At 45.9% G+C, this 17,266-nt stretch overlaps 2 protein-coding genes across 3 annotated transcripts in view; both read left to right on the top strand.

The window, feature by feature from the left end:
* Positions 1-2,748, top strand: part of Nipsnap1 (nipsnap homolog 1) — a 29,544-nt gene extending 26,796 nt beyond the window's left edge. Inside the window, exon 10 of the mRNA XM_028870637.2 lies at positions 1,731-2,748. Coding sequence (XP_028726470.1) covers positions 1,731-1,795 — 65 coding nt within the window. The 3' untranslated portion in view covers positions 1,796-2,748. The remainder of the gene's footprint in view (positions 1-1,730) is intronic.
* Positions 2,749-3,828: 1,080 nt separating this feature from the next.
* Positions 3,829-17,266, top strand: part of Thoc5 (THO complex 5) — a 34,807-nt gene continuing 21,369 nt past the window's right edge. For both annotated transcript variants that reach the window (XM_028870636.2, XM_028870635.2), the window contains exons 1-6: positions 3,829-3,925; positions 7,132-7,253; positions 9,770-9,913; positions 11,107-11,220; positions 11,342-11,439; positions 13,340-13,486. In XM_028870636.2, the coding sequence (XP_028726469.1) occupies positions 7,155-7,253; positions 9,770-9,913; positions 11,107-11,220; positions 11,342-11,439; positions 13,340-13,486 (602 nt within the window). In that variant the 5' untranslated portion in view covers positions 3,829-3,925; positions 7,132-7,154. The remainder of the gene's footprint in view (positions 3,926-7,131; positions 7,254-9,769; positions 9,914-11,106; positions 11,221-11,341; positions 11,440-13,339; positions 13,487-17,266) is intronic.

Genomic DNA, 17,266 nt, shown 5'->3' with positions numbered 1-17,266 from the left:
CCACAGCCGCTCAGACCCAACCAAGTAAACACAGAGACTTATATTGCATACAAACTGTATGGCCGTGGCAGGCTTCTTGCTAACTGTTCTTATAGCTTAAATTAATCCATTTCCATAAATATATACCTTGCCACGTGGCTGGTGGCTTACCGGCATCCTCATATGCTGCTGGTCATGGCGGCGGCTGCAGTGTCTCTCCGCCTCAGCCTTCTGCTTCCCAGAATTCTCCTCTCTCCTTGTCCCACCTACTTCCTGCCTGGCCACTGGCCAACCAGTGTTTTATTTATTGACCAATCAGAGCAATTTGACATATAGACCGTCCCACAGCATGCGTTAGTGGGGCTTTGTCATGTGATGCACAGTCCACATGATACAATCCATCCTGAGGCTTTAAGACTCACACAGGCAGGTGATCCCTATGTGAGATGTGCCCCGGAGTCAGCTCTGCACCTCACAGAAGCTGCTGCTTCCTGTCTCTGCTGCAGGGAGGGCATTGAGAGTTTATGCGTGGAATGCTTTGCCCTATCTACCATCAAAACCTGCAGCAAATTTTTTGAGCAACTTTTTCCTCAAAGTGTCGCCACTGCTAGAGACCTAGAGTCAGCAGATAATGACTGAGTCTTCACTCTGTGAAACTGTGGTGGGTGGGTAGTGCAGGCCTATAAATAAACAAGATTCTGTCCCCGACCTTGAGGAGTTTACAGTTAATCTTCCACATGGCTACTTGGTGTGGGCAATGGTATGTCTGCTGAGGTAGGTGCATGAGCCCTGTGATGCCAAGTGTGGTCCCAGCGGACAGTGCTGGCATCCACTGGACACAATAGAAATGCCTAGTTAGCTTCTCCCAACCTTGTGGGAACTAGGCTTGTGGAGATTTGTCTACACAAGTTAAGCACAGGAAGCAAGAATCTAAACTCTGGGCTGGAGAGATGGCTCAGTGGCTAAACTTCCATACTGTTCTTAGAGAGGATCCAAGTTCAGTTCCCTGTACCCAGCTTGGGAGGCTCACAGCTGCCTGTAATTCCCACCCTAGCAGCTCTGACACTTTCTTCTGACCTCCATGGGCACTGTACTCATGTGCATATACCCACACATAGACTTATAAATATTGTTAGAAAGATAGATAAAATCCTTAAAAAGAACTTACCTCCTGAGGACTTTCTCTTGACATTCCTACCCCCATGGGCATGGCCTCCCTAGCTGAATGAGGGGCAGTCACACTGAATCAAACCTCAACCCTTAAGTTCTTACCATGCCAGTGTAGACCATTATAGTTCTCTTTATTTTTGTTTGCTGTTTTTGATGCTGGGGATCGAATCTAAGACCTCACACATACTAATCAACATTCACCTCATCACAGAACCACACCTCTGGCCTTAGAATTATTTTTCTTCCTATCTTCCTATGTTGTCCTTAATCTGTCCTTGCTTTTATATTATTAGGCTTAGTGGGTTTTGGGTGCTTTGGAAGCGAGGACAGAATCCGGAGTTCCACACACTAGGCAGGTGCTCTGCCACCGAGCTGCCTCTCTAGCCCTGTGCTAGTTTCTTTTCACATACCTAGAAAATGAACAAAAATTGTAAAATATTTAGCTCATTACCACCTAAATCCTGTCTTATAAGCCTTTCTCAGCTGACAGCAGGGACTTCTTCCCATCACAGGTTTTGTGTTTTTGGTCAGGAACCAAGTGTACTTGGCCAGCTCTGTAACCTCTGCTTCTCTCTCCACAGTCCCCTTGGTTCGACACATGGAGTCACGAATCATGATCCCTCTGAAGATCTCTCCTCTCCAGTGAGGCTGGCACTGTCTCCACCGCCTCCCTTTCTCCTCTGGAGTAACCTGGAACAGAGGGGCTCCTAGGCCTGCTGGCATAGTTGTCTCTTAGCTCTGGAAGAATTCTGATGGGCTGTGTTCGGCTTGGAAAGGATGATGTTTTCTGAGAACTTAGAGTTCTGTCTATACCTGTCCCTCCACTCTCCCAGGCCAGAAGTTTTTAATTTCCCAAATGAAGACTAGCAGCCTTTTAAACAGTCACACATTTCCCTGAGACTCCTCATCTCCAGGCCATCATGTCCCCAGCTAACACTGTGGACATGGCTCAGTTTCCCCCCAGGTAGCATGATAAGTAAGTAGTTAAGAGGTGGGGTATGAAGAGGTATCAGACCAGGTATGGCCTCCAGGAAATCTCTGGTCTCTATTGAAAAAGCAAGTCTGAGCCTTAAAAACCTGGGACTGCCATAATCCCTGAAGTCATCAAAGTCAGGAGGAGGCCCAGAATTCTACTCAGAAGGGCTGAGAATGGATGGGAGGGAGAAGGATTTGGATACATGAATCAGACTTGAAGCAGGAACCCAGAAGAAGCTGGAACACCACAGAATTGGAAGATAGAACAGAGATGGCAGGAGACCTTAGGGAGGGGACCCGAAGAGCGGCTTAGCCACTTTTTCCTGCATAATGCGGTTGAAACTTGAATATGTGTTCCAGCTCTTCTGCACTTCCTCCTTCCTACAAGCAAAAATACAGGCTGAGGCCTATATTCCCGTCTTGAATTCCTTCTTCCCACCTTGACATTCTGCCAGCCAGACCCTCATATTGCAGAACCACCAGGCCTGTGGAGTGGGTTCAGTGATCCTGGGGTCTCCTCAATGACCCCCATACCTCATGAACCCCTGCTTAGCATGGTTTTGCTACCATAGCAGGAAGATGGACTGGGATAGTTGATGGGACCAAATTAAATATTTGCTGTAAGTTGTGGTGGTGTCTTCATCTGCAAGGACTCTCAGCTGTTGGCTCAGGCAGGGCAGTTTTCAGTCTGCTGAGGGGTACTGCGGCGCCCTTGATCTCTTAGGGAAGACATCTTCATCTTCACCCCAGGGCAAGAGAAGGAACTGTTTCTGTGCAACCAGGTATTCATACACATTTCAAGCCCCAAACAAGCAGGATTTACTCCAGAAGTATCTGACGTTTTCTTTATTTTATTTTATTTTTTTTTTGAGACAGGGTTTCTCTGTGTAGCTTTGCGCCTGTCCTGGAACTCGGTTTGTAGCCCAGGCTGGCTCCGGACTCACAGAGATCCGCTTGCCTCTGCCTCCCTAGTGCTGGGATAAAAGGCTTGCGCCACCACTGCCCGACTCACCTGACGTTTTCAAATACTGCATTAGAATAGCGATTTTTGATCTTTGGGAAACAGTTTTGTCATGGAGAAACAGTGATGCACTTATGTGAAGGGGAAACACGTGTGATATGGGATTATGTCCCTACTAATTTAGTGCTGCACCTTTGGTGTAGTAACTGATAGCGTTAAGTTAGGCAGGCGGTAGTGGCGCACGCCTTTAATCCCAGCACTCGGGAGGCAGAGCCAGGTGGATCTTTGTGAGTTCGAGGCCAGCCTGGTCTACAGAGCAAGATCCAGGACAGGCACCAAAATTACACAGAGAAACCCTGTCTCAAAAGAAAGAAAGAAAAACAAACAAATCCCAAAAGTCAAGTTGGAGTCGGACGGGCATGGTGACACATTCCAATGTGGCAGGTGGATGTCAGTGAGTTAGAGATCAGCCTGATCTACAGTGTTCAAGGCCAGCTAGTGCAACATAAAGTCAGGAGGCAAATCCACTAGGGTCCAAACTAAGGCACAGCGACCCTCTTTTGCTTTCTTGAGCATACCACAAATTCAAGTGACTCGGCAGAGGGCCCACTGATTTCGCGTTGGTGAAGGGGAACGGAGCACAAGCTTTTGGTCCTCATCGCAGCAGCTCCCCAGTTTTCGATCAGAAAGGTCGCCCAGCCGCGTACACGCCCCTTCCTTGCTTCCCGAGCTGCATCCGGCCTTGGTGTCTCACTTCCGGCCAGTAGCTCTTTTCTTCCGCTTCTCTATGGTCGCGAGCCGGAAGTGGCTGCGGGGCTGGAAGGCGTGAGATCCATTGTGGTGAGCGGGGATAGGGTGATGCGGGCTGGGGTTGCTGGTGGCGCCGGGCGCGCGGGGTCTGAGGTGCGGACCGCAACCACGCGAATTCCCCGGGCTGGGGTGCTCACCTGTCGCCTTCCCCCAGGGCTCGTGGCTGTTTTCCTCTCCCGGGAACTAACCGGAGCAGCATCCTTGTAGTCTCCGGACTGTGCTGATGGCAGGGCTAGCGATAGCACCCCGCGTGTGGTCCCTTCGTGTGTGTGAGTGTGTGAGTGTGTGTGTGTGTGTGTGTGTGTGTGTGTGTGAGTGATAGCACCCCGCGTGTGGTCCCTTCGTGTGTGTGTGTGTGTGTGTGTGTGTGTGTGGTTTCCGGTGCCACCTTTGTGGCTTTTGTCAGATGAGCCCGCCACTTGATTAACTGTCACTCGCAGCCGCCCGAAGCCCTCGGAGAGACACACGCTCTGTCCACTTAACGCGCCGCATAAGACTCGAGTCGTAGTGAATAAAAAGTAGTGCATTTACTGCGGGTGCATCAAGGCTGAGAGCGTGAAGTGTGGACGTTTGGAGTGGAAGGAGACTTGGCTTTTCTTTCTGATGTCCCCTCTGTTTCCTAGCTAGCTGGCCTGACTTCGTTTGTTTCATTAAATATCTTACTTATTTTTAAGAAAAAGAAAATTATATATATAATTTTATATGTGTATAATATATACAAATACGTATACACACACACACACACACACACACACACACACACACACACATATATATATATATATATATATATATATATACACATACATACACACATATATATTGAAGTTACACTGCAGAGGCTTGGGCAGTGAGAAGAGGCACCGCCTGCCCTGTTTTAATGAAGCTTTTAAATGCAGTCACTATCGTCCATTCTGGCTGGGAGCTCCCCCTGTTGGTTCCACATTCAGAACATCCTTCTACCTCAGTCTCTCAAGTGTTGTGACTACTGATGTGCCGGTCTCAGCCCATCCTCCCTCCATTTTTTCCTTGGAGACAAGATTTTATTATGTAGTCCATGCTGACCTTTAACCCCCTATGTAGCAAAGGATGATCTTGAACTTCTCATCTTCCAGCCGCTACCTCCAAAGTGTTTTTATTGTGTGTGGGCAAGCAATCAAAATTGTTCTTTGTGATTTTCATTTTTTGAGACTAGGCTGTTCTCACAAAGATCCACCTGCCTCTGTTCCCCACCCCCGGAGTGCTGGGATTAAAGGTGTTCATCATTACACCAATTTTTTTTTTTTAATTGAAAAGGGATAGCACAGCATGGTCACTCACGCGTATAATCTCAGCACTGGTGAGGCTGAGGCAGGAAGGTTTCCAAGTCAAATTCTGGAAAATCTTGTTGGTTTGTCTGTTTGAGACAGGGTCTCCATGTAACTTGTCTGCCCTGGCCTCAAACTCACAGAGATCTTCCTGCTTCTGCCTCTTGGGTGCTGAGATTAAAGGTATGCACTATCATGCCCAGCTTAATTCTGGAAAATCTGGTGTGTGTGTGTGTGTGTGTGTGTGTGTGTGTGTGTGTGTGTGTGTGTGGTTTTTCAAGAGAGAGGGTTTCTGTGAGTAACAGTCTTGGCTGTCTTGGCATCTGCTCTGTAGACCAGGCTGGCCTCGAATTCACAGAGATCCGCCTGCCTTTCTCTCCCAATTAAATCCCTGCTGGGATTAAAGGTGTGAGTCACCACTGCTTGGCAATTCTGGAAAATCTTAAAGTTTTGTTTATTTTTATTATGATGGTTGTGAGCTACCAAACGTGGGAACTGAACTCAGGTCCTCTGCAAAACAGTACCTGCTCTTAACTGTTGAGCCATCTTTCCAACCCCTGACTCTGGGAAATCCTTTTTGTCTTTTGAAGTTTTCCCTAATGAGCCTCTGAATTTTTTTAGAATACATGGGACATCCTGTTTTTAGTTCTAATGTCAATTAATTCAGGTCCTCTCTCTCTCTTGATTAGTTTGGCTATCTGGTTTGTCTTTGTTAAGCATCAGCTGGGGCTGGAGAGATGGCTCATTGATTAAGGACACTGGCTGCTCTTGCAGAGGCCCTGAGTTCAATTCCCAGCAACCACATGGTGGCTCACAACCATCTGTAATGAGATCTGGTGCCCTCTCTGACTACAGGCAGAACACTGTATACCTAATAAATAAATAAATCTTTATTAAAAAAACAAAAAAAAGAATCAGCTCTTGGGCTGGAGAGGTGGCTCACTGGTTAAGAGCACTGGCTTCTCTTCCAGAGGTCCTGAGTTCAATTCCCAGCAACCACATGGTGGCTCACAACCATCTGTAATGAGATCTGGTGCCCTCTTCTGGTGTGCAGGCATGCATGCTGACAGAACACTGTACATATAATAAATAAATCTTTAAAAAAAAAAAAAAAGCTCTTTCACTGACATTTCTTTTTCTCCTCTTTTTTAAAATTATTTATTTATTTTAATATTATGTGCATTGGTGCTTTTCCTGCATGCACATCTGTGTGAGGGTGTCAGATCCATTGGAACTGGAGTTACAGACAGTTGTGAGCTGCCATTTGGGTACTGGGAATTGAACCTGAGTCCTTTGGAAAAGCAGCCAGTGCTCTTAACTGCTGAGCCATCTTTGAAAATTTCATACAATGTATTTTTTTTTTAATTTTATTTTTTTCTATCATCAGCTTGATATAGTACAAATTCTTATCCTAATAGTGAAATGTTTCACTGATGTTTGCCCAGTGATTGAGTAAAACAAAAACTTATTCTAAGCCACAGTCATCCTAGGGCCCCCCCACTAGCCTCCCTGGATCTGTGGGTTGCAGTCTGATTGTTCTTTGCTTTATATCAAGTATCCACTTATGAGTGAGTACATACCATGTTTGTCCTTCTGGGTCTGGGTTACCTCACTCAGGATGATATTTTCTAGTTCCATCCATTTGCCTGCAGATTTTATGCTGTCATCATACAATGTATTTTTAAATTATTATTTTTAAGTGTATATGTTTTGCCAACATGTATATCTGTGCACCATGTATGCCCTTGGTATTTGTCGAGGTCAGAGGGCATAGGGTGCCCTGGAACCATAGTTCTAGATGGTTATGGACTGTCAGGTGGGTTCTGGGAGTCGAACCTGGGTCCTCTGGAAAAGCCACAGTGCTCCTAAACGCGGAGCCATCTGTCCAGCTCCTCTGGGAAATCTTTAAACGCTTTCTCTTCTTAATAGCTCTCTGACCTGGAAGAACAGCAATGTCATCATCAGAATCCAGCAAAAAAAGGAAACCCAAGGTGATCCGAAGTGACGGAACCCCAACTGAGGGGAAACGGAACCGAACTGACGCTGAGCAGGTGAGATTAGCCAGGGTTCCGTGCTGCTGGACTGTGGCCAAATAACTGCTCGTGAGTGTGCAGGAGCTCAGGGTCTCGTGTCCAGACCAGGTGACTTGAATTCCCATGATTGGACAAAAGATGAGCGTTCACAGCAGGTGCCAGCCCATCGGATATGGTTAGTGTCTGCACATAAAGCATGTTCCAGCATTCTGTTCCCAGCTTCCCTGTTGTCCTAAGACTGGCACTAACTGCACAGCTCTAGAGCTCCCGAGAGATTTCATTCTTGGTACCAGAATCATGTTGCCACAGAACTTCTGTGGCCAAGGAATGCTTGTCGTCAGTGGGATTTTCTATTCCTTTGATCTATTTCTCTGTCCTGGAATCTATCAAGATGATCCATGACTTAGAATGTAGGATTTGTTTTGGGGTGGGGGGAGCGGTTTGAGACAGGGTTTTTCTGTGTAGCTTTGCGCCTTTCCTGGAACTCACTCTGTAGCCCAGGCTGGCCTCGAACTCACAGAGATCCACTTGCCTCTGCCTCCCGAGTGCTGGGATTAAAGGCGTGCACCACCACTGCCTGGCAAGATTTTTTTCTTCCCACTGATCACAGCATTGTTTGTTTTTAGGTCTTGTGCTATATATAGTCTAAGCTGACTTGAAGTCAACATTGTCCTGCCTCAACCTTCCAAGTGCTGTGATTATAGGAATATGCCACAATCCCTGGCTAATAGTGCTGTTTAACTTTTTGTATGTGTATTTATGTTCACATGTGTGTGGGTGCACATGTATGTGTGTGTATGCACACATGGTGTGTTTGTGTCTGCAGGCTCCCAGTTGATATTGGGTATCTTCCTTGGCCACTCATTACCTTATTTATTGAGGCAAACGTCTATGTTTATTTGGATGAGAAATTTCCTTGATCAGCATGGACAATGTGGTCCTATCTTGTTTGAAAATAAATTAAAAATCCACTGTATTCCCAGTGAAGTTGTTTTGGGCTGAGATGTGAAGTAACAGGCAATTAAGAAGATGTGTGGTATGTATCTAGGGTATGTGGCACTTGTGTGCCATGGCAAACGTGTAGTAACAGTCAGGACAGCTGTAGGAGTTGTCTCTTCAGTGATGTCAATCCAGAACTCAGGTCATCATGCTGACCCACAGGTCGTGTTTTACTTTGTTTTTGATATTCCTCTTTTCTAAATTCTTGACATCAGGCATGCATTACTCTGTAATCAAAAAGCGACAGAGGTTTCTATTTTGAAAACAAGAGAAACATTGTAGAGGCTGGAGAAATACCTCAGCAATGAAGAACTCAATTAAGTCCTCTTATAGAGGACCTAAATTAAGCTCCTAGTACCTGTGTTTGGTGGGTAAAATCACCTGTAGCTCCAGCTCCCAGAGTGGCCACTGCCTTTGGCTTCCACATGCACATAACCACTCTCAGATACACACATATACATAATTTTAAAATATTAAAAATAAGGGCTGGAATTAAAGGCGTGCGCCACCACCGCCCGGCACTCGGGAGGCAGAGGCAGGCAGATCTTTGTGAGTTCGAGGCCAGCCTGGGCTACCAAGTGAGTTCCAGGAAAAGGCGCAAAGCTACACAGAGAAACCCTGTCTCGAAAAACCAAAAAAAAAAAAAAAAAAAAAAAAAAATAAGGGCTGGAGAGATGGCTCAGAGGTTAAGAGCACTGCTTGCTCTTCCAAAGGTCCTGAGTTCAATTCCCAGCAACCACATGGTGGCTCACAACCATCTGTAATGAGATCTGGTGCCCTCTTCTGGCCTGTGGGGATATGTATAGACAGAACAATGTATACATAATAAATAAATAAATCTTTAAAAAAAAAAATATTAAAAGTAAATTATTGGCCGGGCGGTGGTGGCGCAAGCCTTTAATCCCAGCACTCGGGAGGCAGAGCCAGGCGGATCGCTGTGAGTTCAAGGCCAGCCTGGGCTACCAAGTGAGTTCCAGGAAAGGTGCAAAACTACGCAGAGAAACCCTGTCTCAAAAAACCAATAAAAAGCCGGGCGATGGTGGCGCACGCCTTTAATCCCAGCACTCGGGAGGCAGAGCCAGGTGGATCTCTGTGAGTTCGAAGCCAGCCTGGACTACCAAGTGAGTCCCAGGAAAGGCGCAAAGCTACACAGAGAAACCCTGTCTCGAAAAACCAAAAAAAAAAAAAAAAAAAACCAATAAAAAAAAAATTATTGACCAACCTGGTCTACAGAGTGAATTCCAGGATGGCCAGGGCTGTTACAAAGAGAAACCCTGCCTCGAAAAACCAAAAAAAAAAAAAGAGGGACTAATTCCATAAATGGCCTGATTTGGGATTTCCTTATAATGTTCTGTTTTGTGAAACAGTATCTCATTGTGTAGTCCCAGTTGGCCTGGAATCACGATGGAGACCAGACTGGTCTCACACAGGCAATTGTAATGTTCTTACATAACGGAGGTTCTCATTCTTATTGTTTGTGATCCTGGCAAGGAGACTTGACCATCTACCCAGGACCTCTCTTCTTTCCTCCACAGGAAGGCAAATACTACAGTGAGGAGGCTGAGGTTGACCTGCGGGACCCTGGCAGAGACTATGAGCTGTACAAGTACACTTGCCAGGAGCTGCAAAGGTTGATGGCCGAGATCCAGGACCTGAAGAGCAAGGGCAGCAAGGATGTGGTGAGGAGAAAGGCTACATGCCCCGCCTGGTGTGTCTGTACAACTGGGGCTCCTCTTGTGGTCATGAGTTTCTTCCTGATCTTGTCCTCTGTCCCACATGATTAGGGTTGGGGTCTGGAGGATCCAGAGATCTGCCTACTCTTTTGTTATAATTTGTTATAGCAACTCAATCTCCCATTATAGTATTGAAAGTACAAGGTAACTTTTTTCTATGACTTTGATATTATCGACTTAATATTTTTTACATGTCAGGCATTTTGCTAAGTATTGAGAAGTATGTGCAAGTAAATCACAGGGCCCAAAATGAAATTATCATGGATGTTAAATGAATTAGTCAGGCAGATATAAAACTAAATAGTTTGTCTAAAGACTAGATGGGTGAGTTAAAGAATTCACTTTTTCCCATAAGTCTTATTTATTTTCATGTATGTTGACCAATATTTAAGATTGTTACATTCTATAGCTCTATTATTTTTTTTGTTTTGTTTTGTTTTTTTTTTTTTTTTTTTTCGAGACAGGGTTTCTCTGTGTAGCTTTGCGCCTTTCCTGGAACTCACTTGGTAGCCCAGGCTGGCCTCGAACTCACAGAGATCCGCCTGGCTCTGCCTCCCGAGTGCTGGGATTAAAGGCGTGCGCCACCACCGCCCGGCTCTATAGCTCTATTATTATAACCAAGTTTTATAGCTATTATTTTTATTACTGTCATTTAAATTATTTATAGAAGCCAAATTTTATGGTATGGCATTGCTGTGGTGAGGGTCTCCATAAGATCAGTAGTTGTAGGTGGTATTATGCGAACTGGTTGCATTTGGTTTTTCCTTCCTTCCTTCCTTCCTTCCTTCCTTCCTTCCTTCCTTCCTTCCTTCCTTCCTCCCTCCCTCCCTCCCTCCCTCCCTCCCTCCCTCCCTCCTTCCCTCCTCCCTTCCTCCCTCCCTTCCTACATTCCTTCGTCTTTGAAACTCCGTGTAGACCAGCCTAGCACTGAACTCTTGCCCCTGCCTTCTGAGTGCTGAGGTTAAAGGCATGTGTCATCCTGCATGGCCTTAGTCATTTCTGACTGTCCCAGGCTCCCTGTGCAGTCCGTGGAGTCCGTTTATGGCCCTGGATGCTGGGGTTGGTTTGGCAGCGCCTAGGGTCTGAAGGATACCGAGCTGTCGTCTGTTGGTGATCTTCACCATTTCCTCTGTGCACAGGCCATGGAAATTGAAGAGCGAAGGATCCAGAGCTGTGTGCATTTCATGACTCTAAAGAAGCTTAACCGATTAGCCCATATCCGGCTAAAGAAAGGAAGAGATCAGACCCATGAGGTAGAGGTGACTTCTCATCCCTCCTCTCTGTCCTCTCTTTAACCGACCCTTCACCCCTTCTCTGACTTTGCTGATGCTCAGTCCCACCCCAAATTGCCCTGCTCACCTCGTCTTCCTTCAGGCCAAGCAGAAAGTTGATGCCTACCACCTGCAGCTTCAGAACCTGCTCTACGAAGTGATGCACCTGCAGAAGGAGATCACCAAATGTCTGGAGTTCAAGTGAGTTTGCGAGGACAGGGCTTTGGCACGCATGTGGTGCTGCTTGTTCTGGCATAGTCCAGTGTGAGCCATCCCTGTATAGGAGCATCAGCAGCCTGGAAGACTGCAGGGTGGGGGAAAGGGTCAGTAGATTACTTAGAGCAGGAGAAGCTCAAACAGTCCTTCCAAACTACATAAAGAACTGTGAAAGCCTCTCTGACCCTTTTGCATTTTGGGCTCAGCACTTGTTAAAAGCAATTCTTTCTCCTCAACAAGTATTATTATTATTATATTCACCTACTGTGCTAGAAAATACCAGTACCTACTTGCCCTAATACTTGAAAAAATAATGTACCTGTTGGTCAGCATCTCCCTCTCCAGTGCTATTTTTGATACTATGACAGTTGAAAATGTACAAAAATAACATGAAAGAATGTGATGCCCTACTCTATAATCATTGCTTAGATAGAAATTGGCAAACTCATAATATAGTGGAACTCGGGCAGGTAGCTACAGAGAAGGATCATGGGCTCTGGAGTTAGCATCCAGCTTCTGCCTCTCACTAACTGTATGATCTTGGACACATTTGAAAAATGGAAAAAGAGCCAGACAGTGGTGGCACATGCCTTTAATCCCAGCACTCGGGAGGCAGAGGGCTCCCTGAGTTTGAGGTAAGCCTGGTCTACAGGGTGAGTTCCAGGACATCCAGGGTTACACAGAGAAACTGTCTTGAAAAATCAAAAACAAACAAGAAAATTTTTTTAAAATAAAGCATAGCTAAATTATATAATAATAAGTAGTAATTTTTAAATGGAGATAAAATCCTCATCTCTCTTTTTTTTTTTTAAATTTTTTTTTTTGTTTTTCGAGACAGGGTTTCTCTGTGTAGTTTTGCGCCTTTCCTGGGGTAGCCCAGGCTGGCCTTGAACTCACAGAGATCTGCCTGCCTCTGCCTCCCGAGTGCTGGGATTAAAGGCCTGCGCCACCACCGCCCGTCCCAAAATCCTCATCTCTTAAGAACTAGATGAGGTGAGGATAGCGTGTAATAGGTTCTTATTTATTTATTTTTTGGTTTTTCTAGACAGGGTTTCTCTGTGTAGCCCTGACTGTCCTAGAAATTACTTCTGTAGCCCAGGCTAGCCTGGAATTCACAGAGATTTACCTGCCTCTGCCTCCTGAGTGCTGGGATTACAAGTATGTGCCCTCACCGCTTGGCATGGTTCTCTTTAGTGTGTGGTGGCGCTGATGCTTATTTCTCTGGGACCTGAGCACTCAGCTCCATTAACCCAGCAGAGAACCAGGCTTTTCTTTTGTAAGGATATCTATAAACAAGCAGAATTAAAGCCTCTAGATTTTTTCCCACATCCAGTCCTGCCAGTCTGGCCTTTTCTCTTCTTATACTTATTCATGAAATGTGAGGATTTAGCTCAGTAGTAGAGCGCTTGCTATGCAAGCGCAAGGCCCTGAGTTTGGTCCTCAGCTCTGGAAAAAAAAAAAAAAGGAAGAAAAGAAATGTCTTAAAGTTAGGTGTAGATTCTTAGGTTTGTTCTTCCAGAGTGACATGTCATGTCTTGGTTTCACCGTGACTGCATAAGCCTAGGCTATGGTGATCCTGAGTCTCTTAGCCGTATATCTCCTGTTCAGCCAGGAGACATCTGTAAATTCATTAAGCATCCTTCTCAAGCCTTCAGCTAATTCAGAGGTAAATAGGTTGGGCAGCATGGGCAAATGACCTTGTGGTATGTCACTAATAGCCTCTCGTCATACTGAAGTGTCTGTCACTGAGCGTTTGCTGAGGGAATTCCATGATCTCAGGTAGCTATAGGCTGGGCTGCCTAGGGGTTAGTAGAACAACTGCCCCGCGAAGCCACGATTTGGGGTCCTGAAAATGGCTGCCCGATAACTTAGTTTTTGCATATAGGTCAAAGCATGAAGAAATCGATCTGGTCAGTTTAGAGGAATTTTATACAGAGGCTCCACCCAACATCAGCAAGGCCGAAATCACCATGGGAGACCCTCACCAACAGACCTTGGCACGTCTGGACTGGGAGCTGGAGCAGCGAAAGAGGTAATGCTTCCTCCTTCCTGACCTCGTTAACCACCTGGGGCAGTGCTCGGTCATGACCCAGGCTTAGACAGAATGGTCTCCAGGACCAAATCCACGTCCTTATTAATTCATACTGGATTATTCCAACTTGACTGGCCTCTTTCTGGGCTCAGTGGTAGGATGTTTGCCCACCATGCCCAAGGCTCTTGGCTCAATTTTCAACACCACAAAGAAATAAAAAAACAACTGCACTGTAAGATGGGTCAGATGCTCAGTAGGTAAAGTACTCGTGCAAGAGTTTGGACCTGAATTTGCATCCCAAGCTCGTGTGAAAAAGCTGGATAAAGTGGCGTGAGTCTGGGTGTAGAGACAGGCAGATCCCACGAAGTTTCTAGACAGCCAGCCTATCCTAATCAGAGAGCTCCAGGTTCATTGAGAGACCCTGTGTCAAAAGGTAGGCAGAGAATTACAGAGACAGTTGGATTGACGTCTGGTCTCGACATGTGCATGCACGGATGAGTACATCATACGTGTGCATGTGCACACACACACACACACAGAGATTATAGTAAGAAGTAAGACATTATGGGGAGAGTCATGGAGGAAAGCAGGGTGACATAACAAGGTATGATGATGTATATGTATGAAAGTCACAGTGAGACCCTTTGTTTAGTAACTGTATTAGTTGTTTTCCTTGTTTCTGTGACCAAGTCCCCTAACTGAAGCAACGGGAGGGAAAGGGCTCATCCCCGCTCACCGTTGTTCCTAGTCAGGAAGAGAACAACGCATTCCTGATTGCGGACTTTCTCTTCTCACGTAGTGTAAGACTCAAGACCGGGGAGTGGTGCCGCCCGCTTTTAAAGCTTTCCTGGATTTTAACTGTGTGTGTGTGTGTGTGTGTGTGTGTGTGTGTGTGTGTGTGTGTGTGTGTGTGACCAGCAGGGGCCAAAAGATAGCCTCAGACCCCCCCCACTCCCCACCTCCGCCCCAGAACTGGAGTTCCATGTAATGGCTGTGAGCTGCTAAAGAGGGTGGGTACTGGAACTGAACCCCCGTCTTCTGCAGGAGCAGAGCAGCAGGTGTCCAGCCCCACTACTCTCTGAAAGAGTGCGTTTTCCCACCTCGGTTAACTTAGTCAAGAAACTCCCTCGACGGTATTCCAGGGGGCTCGTCCCTAAGTGTGGGTGTGTATGGGGGGGGGCGGGGTGGTGCTCACATGTGGAGGTCAGAAGACAGCTGTGTTAGTTCGTTCCTTCCACTGTGGGTTTTGGGACTTGAACTCTGATCATCAGGCTTGAGCAAGCGTTTCTATTGTGATAAAACACCGTGACCAAAAGCAACTTGGGGAGGAAAGGGTTTCTTTCAGTGTACAGCTCTCAGGGCACATCTGTCACTGAGGGAAGCCAGGCAGGACGCTGGAGTCCTTAACTGGAGCAGAGACAATGGAGGAATGCTGGTACTGGCATAACTGAGGACCACCAGCCCGCAGTATGCTGGCGCTCCCCCAGGCCAAGCTGATGAAGGCATTTTCTCAGCTGAGGTTCCTCTTCCTAGGTAACTCTGGTTTGTGTCAAGTTGACAAAACAAACCAAAAACAGGAATCAATCTCTCTCTCCCCCTCCCTCCTTTCTTCCCTCCCACCCACACCCCTGCTCTCTGCCTGTAACTCTGGGGATCCAACCCAAGGCCTCATTAGTATTAAGCAAGGCCTTTACCACTGAGCTACATCCCCAGCCATGGAGATCCAACTGGGAATTTTTATTTTCCACATCTGTAAGCATATGCCTGTGCTGGTCTTACAGTGCTCTGTAAACATTGTTTCAGGAGGTTGTACCACAATCCTAGGTATGGAAAAATCACAAAAGCATTCATTCCTCTTTCAGACTTTTAGGTTGTTTCCATATTGTACTCTCATAAATAATGCTCCTTACAAGGTGTTTTTTTGGGCTGCAGTTACTTTGTTTTGTTTTGGTACTGGCCTTGGCATTCAGAACCTCACACATGTGAGCAAGTATTCTGTCGCTGGGCTGCATACTGTCCCAGACTGTTTACAGTTTGGTTTGTGTTTTGATTGCTGTGTGACCAAGCTGGCCTTAAACTTACAACTCATTTACTTTGTCACTCAAGAAAGCCTTGAATTTGGAATCTCCCTGTCTTAACCTCTTGGGAGGCTGATGTTACTAACTTGCACCCTCAACTCTTCTTTTTCTATTTTTCTTTTCTTATCTTTTTTTTTTTTTTTTAATTTGTTTGTTTGTTTTTAGAGACAGGGTTTCTCTGTTTAACAGTCCGAACTGTCCTAGAACTAGCTCTGTAGACCAGGCTGGCCTCAAACTCACAGAGATCCGGCCAACTTTTCTTTCTTAATATTTTTGTTCGGTTGGTTGTTTTTGTTTTGTTTTGTTTTGCTTTGTTTTGAGACAGGGTCTCACTATATAGCCTTGGCTGGCCTGGAACTCACTATGTAGACCAGGCTGGTCTCAGAGATCTATCTGCTTCTGCCTCCTGAGTACTAGGATTAAAGGGTACGAAACTATGCCTTACTTTTTAACTTTTTTTTTGTCTTGTTTTAGGACTTTTTTTTTTTAAACTAATCATAGAGTGATCCATGTTTTTCTTTCTTTCATTTTGATTTTTCCAGTCAGGGTTTCTCTGTGTAGTTTTGGTGCCTGTCCTGGATATCACTCTGTAGACCAGGCTGGCCTCGAACTCCCAGAGATGCTCCTGGCTCTGCCTCCCGAGTGCTGGGATTAAAGATGTGCACTACTGCCACCCAGTGAACCATGTTTTTCTGAGACTATACATATGTGCTTTTTTCATTGTGTACTCTATAGATACAGCCCTTCTATTGTGGTGACTTGACTCTTAATTTGTATGAGATTTCTAGGGCTTTTTATTGGCCCATCTGCTGTTTTTATTGCAGAAACATCTGTTTCTGTACTTGCCTTTGGCCCAAGTTATGAATTTAGTAAACACAGTGTATGCTTCTTAGGAGTCTGTATCAATATTTTGCTCAGGTAGGCTGGCCTGTCACTCTCCTGTCTGCTGTGTACAGTCTGACTCAGAATCCATTCCTGCCTACCCCTATGTGTGTGGGTCTCGTTAAGTCATGTAGTTGCCTCATCTGATATGTGGAAAGCTGGGGTCTAGCCTCTCAGGTAGCATTTGGTGCAGAGACAACAGGGAAGTACCCCCAAGTGCTCATGGGCAAAACCTCTCAAGAGGCATAGGCGTGGATTCATGGACGAGTAACTGAGCTGAATGAATCACTTGGGGCAAGTTGTGGGATAAGCAGAGTCCAGCTGCTCCCCTGAGAAACCTGCACCCGCATTAGGTATAATAACATCCTTAAGTCTCTCACCTGTCTTGAAGTAAATGCCCTTGCTTAAATCTACATTAAAGTCTTTCCTGGGCATGGGGTGCTGCACAGTTGATGACGTGCTTGCCTACTGTGCACAAAGCCCCTGGTTTGCACACTGGTCCTGCATGACATCAGGTGTGGCAGTGTACCCCTGTAATCCCAGCATTGGGGAATGTGGAGGCAGGAGGATCAGAAGTTGAAGGTTAGCCTAGACTACATGAGACTGTTTTAAAAAGAACAGGCTCTTCTTGGGCTGGAAGTACTTGCCACCATCCCTGAGGACCTCAGTTTAGTCCCTGGAACCCACATTGTGGAAGGAGAGAATTGACTTCCATAAGTTGCCTTCTGATCTCCATGGGCATACATTATACATGTGTACTCATGCATCCAGACACACTAAATAAATGCTTTTAAGAATAAAAAAAAAAATCCTCAAACTT

Source organism: Peromyscus leucopus, chromosome 7 (genome assembly GCF_004664715.2).
Source record: "Peromyscus leucopus breed LL Stock chromosome 7, UCI_PerLeu_2.1, whole genome shotgun sequence".
NCBI classification, from domain to species: Eukaryota; Metazoa; Chordata; class Mammalia; order Rodentia; family Cricetidae; genus Peromyscus; species Peromyscus leucopus.
The sequence above is the reverse complement of the archived record's forward strand: the minus strand, read 5'-3'. Positions and strand labels throughout refer to the sequence as shown.